Source organism: Fukomys damarensis, unplaced genomic scaffold (assembly GCF_012274545.1).
Source record: "Fukomys damarensis isolate Sample0158 unplaced genomic scaffold, DMR_v1.0_HiC HiC_scaffold_35, whole genome shotgun sequence".
In the NCBI taxonomy this organism is placed as follows: domain Eukaryota; kingdom Metazoa; phylum Chordata; class Mammalia; order Rodentia; family Bathyergidae; genus Fukomys; species Fukomys damarensis.
Window position 1 is genome coordinate 19,894,532 of NW_022900947.1, and position 6,225 is coordinate 19,900,756.

Genomic DNA, 6,225 nt, shown 5'->3' on the forward strand with positions numbered 1-6,225 from the left:
GAAGGATTAAGGAAAATGCTTGGAAGAAATAAAAGAGTATGAATTTGGTATTCAGGATCCACCTGCATCACCTCATTTATCACTTGATCATCTGCAACGACCCTATCCCCAAATGCTTCCACGTTATCTTTTGGAGAACACAATTCAACTCACAACAGGCATTAATACATTATTATATTTTCTTTTATTCATTTGTAGGATATAGGGAAACTTTAGAAACCTTTATGTGTCCATACTTCTTGTCGCTCAGGTCATTGGGAAACTTTTAGGATGTCGGAGAGCTACTGTTTCTGCCACCCTTGTTCTTGAGTAGTATGGTTTGTTATGGCTCATAGCAAAATTAGGATAGTGTTGCTGCCCATCATATGGGTTCCAGAATTCCACAGCGGCGGTATTGTCTGGATTGTGGCCTGTATAGTCTGCAAGTAGAAGCGTTATATTCTGTTAGTTCCATCTCCTGTTGCTGATTAAGTCAAGTAGAAATCCCTGACCCCCTCAAAACAGGAAACTATTGTTTCACTAGTAGCTAATGAGAACCTTTCTTTTGGGAATTTAAACTAAAACACACAGCGCGAAGTTTGACTAAGAGGATCTAAGCTGAGAGATCAGAGATTGGCATTCCTATCGTGGCCATGTGTAAGATGAACAAACACAGAGACTTAGGAAGAAAAAGAAGGAGAGCGGAGCATATGAACATGGAAAGAGACCTTTGAAAAACAGAAAGAGAAGACCATGTTTCTGAATTGCTTCTTTCCAGAGAGGCCTGGACATGTGTAATTTTCTGCCACTGGATGCCTAAGCCATGCCTGTTGTGTCCTCACTATGCCATCCCACCCCTGGGTTTCCTTGAGCCAAGATGAGCGAGTGTCTGCTTCTCACAATAGAAAGTTGATTAGAGGCGCGGAGCAGTGCCTCGTCGCTTCTCTCCACCAGCTAAGATGAGTGAGTGCCTCCGCCCCAGGAAAAGGAGAAGGAACAACAATGAAGAAGATAATCATCTACCTACCCCCTGCCAAAAGAAGTAGTAGAAACCCCGTCTTTCAGGATTCCTGGGACACAGAGTCTTCGAGCAGTGACAGTGGCAGGAGCAGCAGCAGCAGCACCTGCATCCATAGCCCAGACCTGGCCAGTGGGCCAGAGAGTGGTTTAAACCAGGTCATGCCCGGATCCAGCCCCAACACCCCTCAGCCCATGCCTGAGCAGTCCGCGCTGTTCCAAGGCCCTTACTTCCACATCAACCAGACCCTGCAGGAGGCCCGCTTTCACAGCCTACAGCACTGAGGACGGCCTCTTAGGATCCACCTGCATCACCTCATTTATCACTTGATCATCTGCAACGACCCTATCCCCAAATGCTTCCACGTTATCTTTTGGAGAACACAATTCAACTCACAACAGGCATTAATACATTATTATATTTTCTTTTATTCATTTGTAGGATATAGGGAAACTTTAGAAACCTTTATGTGTCCATACTTCTTGTCGCTCAGGTCATTGGGAAACTTTTAGGATGTCGGAGAGCTACTGTTTCTGCCACCCTTGTTCTTGAGTAGTATGGTTTGTTATGGCTCATAGCAAAATTAGGATAGTGTTGCTGCCCATCATATGGGTTCCAGAATTCCACAGCGGCGGTATTGTCTGGATTGTGGCCTGTATAGTCTGCAAGTAGAAGCGTTATATTCTGTTAGTTCCATCTCCTGTTGCTGATTAAGTCAAGTAGAAATCCCTGACCCCCTCAAAACAGGAAACTATTGTTTCACTAGTAGCTAATGAGAACCTTTCTTTTGGGAATTTAAACTAAAACACACAGCGCGAAGTTTGACTAAGAGGATCTAAGCTGAGAGATCAGAGATTGGCATTCCTATCGTGGCCATGTGTAAGATGAACAAACACAGAGACTTAGGAAGAAAAAGAAGGAGAGCGGAGCATATGAACATGGAAAGAGACCTTTGAAAAACAGAAAGAGAAGACCATGTTTCTGAATTGCTTCTTTCCAGAGAGGCCTGGACATGTGTAATTTTCTGCCACTGGATGCCTAAGCCATGCCTGTTGTGTCCTCACTATGCCATCCCACCCCTGGGTTTCCTTGAGCCAAGATGAGCGAGTGTCTGCTTCTCACAATAGAAAGTTGATTAGAGGCGCGGAGCAGTGCCTCGTCGCTTCTCTCCACCAGCTAAGATGAGTGAGTGCCTCCGCCCCAGGAAAAGGAGAAGGAACAACAATGAAGAAGATAATCATCTACCTACCCCCTGCCAAAAGAAGTAGTAGAAACCCCGTCTTTCAGGATTCCTGGGACACAGAGTCTTCGAGCAGTGACAGTGGCAGGAGCAGCAGCAGCAGCACCTGCATCCATAGCCCAGACCTGGCCAGTGGGCCAGAGAGTGGTTTAAACCAGGTCATGCCCGGATCCAGCCCCAACACCCCTCAGCCCATGCCTGAGCAGTCCGCGCTGTTCCAAGGCCCTTACTTCCACATCAACCAGACCCTGCAGGAGGCCCGCTTTCACAGCCTACAGCACTGAGGACGGCCTCTGACATGATACACCGGAAGTTTCTTACCTTCTGTGAAGGGACAGTGCTGTGCAGATTTGATACTGCAACTTACAATTTGTTTTGAAAAATTGCACACACAAAAAACCTGCCTGTTGGCTTTTCAGTCTATTTGAAATAGCAGATTAACAGGCAATTGTTTACTTGTGGTTCTGCTGCACTATTGCAATTTCAAAGGGGCTTTGAAGCAATTTTTTATAGGATTCTTTTGAGGGAGGGTATCAGATCCATGTCAAGGTAGTGGTGTGAGGAAATTTCATATTTGTGTTGCATCCATAGTGTGTCTAATTCAGACTGATTTCTCAATCTGTCAACTAGAAGTTCTACTTTATGTAAAAGGGTCTTTTAGAAGTGCAGGATCTTCAATTTTTTTAATTCAATAAACTAGTGAAGAGTATCTAGTTTCCATGAAAAAAAATTTTTTTCCAAAAGATAGGAAGCTTGATTCAGTCTTGTACTTACATTAATCACCATAGTACCTCTTAGTATATAGACATCCTATGGAAAGGGTGCTGTCTGTTTCCACAGAACAATCGGATCCAGTTTCCTGTGGAAGTGAAGCACTCTCCCTTCATCCTTCCAGGGAGAGTGTCCTTCAGACTCTTCTATAGCCAGATAACTTCTGTATCACTGTTCCTCCAGAGCCTGCACCTCAGACTTTACTACAAAATACTGCACAGTTCTGAAAGTCAAGGAATACGTGACCACTTTGGGTCCTGCTTAAAGCTTGTCAGTCGTATCAGCAGCTTCTGTGATCTTACATCATCCCATCTTGCAGTCTAGTAGCTAAGGCACACATGAATGCTGACAAAGCCTAAGCTAGCTGAACTGATGTCCCAAGTAACAAACAATGAAGTCACCCCCAACAAGACTAGGGAACCACATTCCATTACTGTCTCTGGAATGGTATGGCTTAGAAGGAAAAGACCAGAGGCACTGTCCATCAAACAACACAGTAGAATTTAAGGAGACGGGCATGTTCCTGTGTTATTTTGTCATAGTTGAGAGCCAGCCGAGTTTGAATAACGGAGGTGAGGATGTTTCATCTTCCTCACTGATGAGCTGTCTGAAGAGGGAGCCAGACTGCATCGGGTCACCTGCTCTGGAGAGTGCCGGGGGCCAACCTGCCTTTGGATTTATAGGATGTGCCTTAGAGTCCACCTGAAGCCTCTGCCTGCTCCCTTTCTGCTCCCTCTGCCCTGCAGTCCACGCCCCTCCACCTGGAAGCCACTCTGCACACAGCAGAGCTGAGATGCTTGGACGGCTCTAGTAAGAGGACTTTGCTGTTTTTCAGGGTTGAAAAGGATGTGGGGAACAGCATGGGGTTCTGTTTTCTCATAACTCAAATCTTGAAAATGAAGACTATTCCAGAAGGGAGCAACATGAGCCTAGTTTCCACAGTCTGTCCCTCCGATAGGGACAGATTTTAAAGGCCAGTAGTGGGATGGGAAAACTAGTGTTATGGGGAACAGTTACAGTGCAGGCCATACTTAAAGAGCATGGGGTTTTGACAAAGAATTTTTTATCTTTTTAAAAAATTCTTCACTAACTCTCACCCCGATTTAAAAGCCAGATGTTTGACAAGAACTTTGCATCTTAATGGGTTTGATGGAAGGGAAAATGGAAAGGACGTGCTTGTTGCTATCATTTTGTCTAACAATAAAAGAACTAAATGCTCTAAGAAGACAAGCTGAGCTCTCAAACAGATGTGTATATAATACTTCAGAAACACCCTGGAGGACTCCCTCAGGCTTAATGGATCGCACCCTACTGAAACAAAATGTGTATTAACAAGAAAATGTAAAACTGGAGGAAGCAAACTCTTTTCCCACTCAACTAAAAGATATGGAAGGTGAAACCATCACCAGGACAAGAGGATTTTCTCCAAATTAGTACACTCACAATGCTGGGTTGGCAGTTATCCCTCTTACTCTACCTAATGCAAGAAACCATCTTCATCCTGTTTGCACACCATCTACAGCCTTGCAGCATGGGATACGTTTCTATTATAAGACTATTTGGTAGTGTCATTAGGTGTATGTTAAATCTTCTGTTGGTTCAAGCTCTAGGAAAACCTTGTATTTCTCTATTGCACTGCCATTAAAACCAGAATTAGTGGAAAAAAAAAATAAAAAAGGAAGTTGATTAGAGAAAAAATTGCCTGTTTTTGATGACATTTGTTTAAGTATTTACATTGTGTTGGGGAAAATTTCTCACATGAATCACTATACTTTGATAAATTTTCTAGTTTCTTCTCTACCCTCAAAGAAGACAGAGATTATTGTTGGCTGAGAGAAGAATTAGGCCCATCCACATTAGTGTATCTGTACAAGATGTGATCACAAAATACAGTTAATGTTTAAATTTTAAACAGTTATTGCAATAAAAGATGTATTGCCACGAATCTCCTTCAGAATACTCCCATGTGCTTTGAGTACAATTATCCTGTGATAGATCTTTCTTTTATGGTCATTTTATCTTTGGAGAAGAGCCAGAAGTCACACAATACCAGATTCCATGAATAAAGCAGATATTGACACACTATAATGTTTTTATTTGACAAAAATGTTCATAAATATTTTGAATCAATTTAGAACATTAAAGCTGGCTTAAAAAGACATGAAAGGGGACTTTCAGAACTGCTTCAGAAAGTGGCAAGAAGAATGGGGTATGTGTGTTCAAAGCAAGGAGGAGTGTTTTTTGGGGGGTATGGAAATGTGTCCTTTAGTGTAATACGTTTTTAAATTTAAACATTCACTGTGTTATTTAATTACACTATTCTCTATGTCAATATCCACATCTATATCATCTGTATCTGTACCTACACACAAAAGTCTCAGTGGTACCGTAAATGTACCTTGAAGATAGAACATTTGAGAATTCCCCTCTCCTTCCATTTTAACCACGAAACACTGCATTCACATTTCTTTGGTGACAACTTCTGGAGAGCGTCTGTCTAGAAGATATTTTGTGGCCTCCCCACTGTGATGTGGACTGTTCTACAAGATATGCCTGACTGAGATGTCTAAACTGGCTTTATCCATAAACATGATTAAGTAACACAATAACCATGAAGCCAACATTTTCAATAAGAGTTAATTGTGGCTTGAATAGGTATAAATGTTAGTGACTGGAACAGATGAGCACATCCTTCTAAGATAAATGCTTGTACAAACGATGAACAAGTACATATTAAAGCCATTTCATGGATATTTTTTTTCCACGGACTCATTGACTGGCTTTAACTACATGCACAAAATAGTTTAACCCTGTACTTTGCAAATAGTCTTTGAGAATGGCTCATTGTCCTTTTCTTGGCAGAGAGATGATGTGCTTAAAAGTGCAAAGACCTGATCTTTGTCTACTCTGTATGGAGTGCACTGTATTTTGAGAAATTCAAACCTTCTTTGTTTTCAGGGAAAATAGCATACTTAGGCCCATCTGTGATGTCAATTGCAATGTGGTTTCTGTAGGGAGAAGGGCTTCTGGCATTTCTGGAACGCTTAAAGTAGAAAAATTATTCACTCCCTGGTTGGTGATATGGCCTTTTCCAGCCTTGGCTGTGATTGATTTTGGTTCAAGAACTAAAAAAGCCCTAGTGTTTGGAAACAACTCTGTCTGTGATTACTTAGTTGTTGTTGTTGTTGTTGTTGTTGTTGTTGTTGTTGTTGTTGTT

The 6,225-nt window shown here is 42.2% G+C and overlaps 2 protein-coding genes across 2 annotated transcripts; both read left to right on the plus strand.

The window, feature by feature from the left end:
* The first annotated feature begins 981 nt into the window (after nucleotides 1–981).
* On the plus strand, nucleotides 982–1,281 carry LOC104851298 (protein FAM104A-like). The gene has a single exon (XM_033758905.1). It carries the CDS (start codon nucleotides 982–984, stop codon nucleotides 1,279–1,281), a length of 300 nt encoding a protein of 99 aa, XP_033614796.1.
* Nucleotides 1,282–2,221: 940 nt separating this feature from the next.
* LOC104851299 (protein FAM104A-like) lies at nucleotides 2,222–2,521 on the plus strand. The gene has a single exon (XM_033758906.1). The coding sequence runs from the start codon at nucleotides 2,222–2,224 to the stop codon at nucleotides 2,519–2,521; it is 300 nt and encodes a 99-aa protein (XP_033614797.1).
* The last annotated feature ends 3,704 nt before the right edge of the window (nucleotides 2,522–6,225 follow it).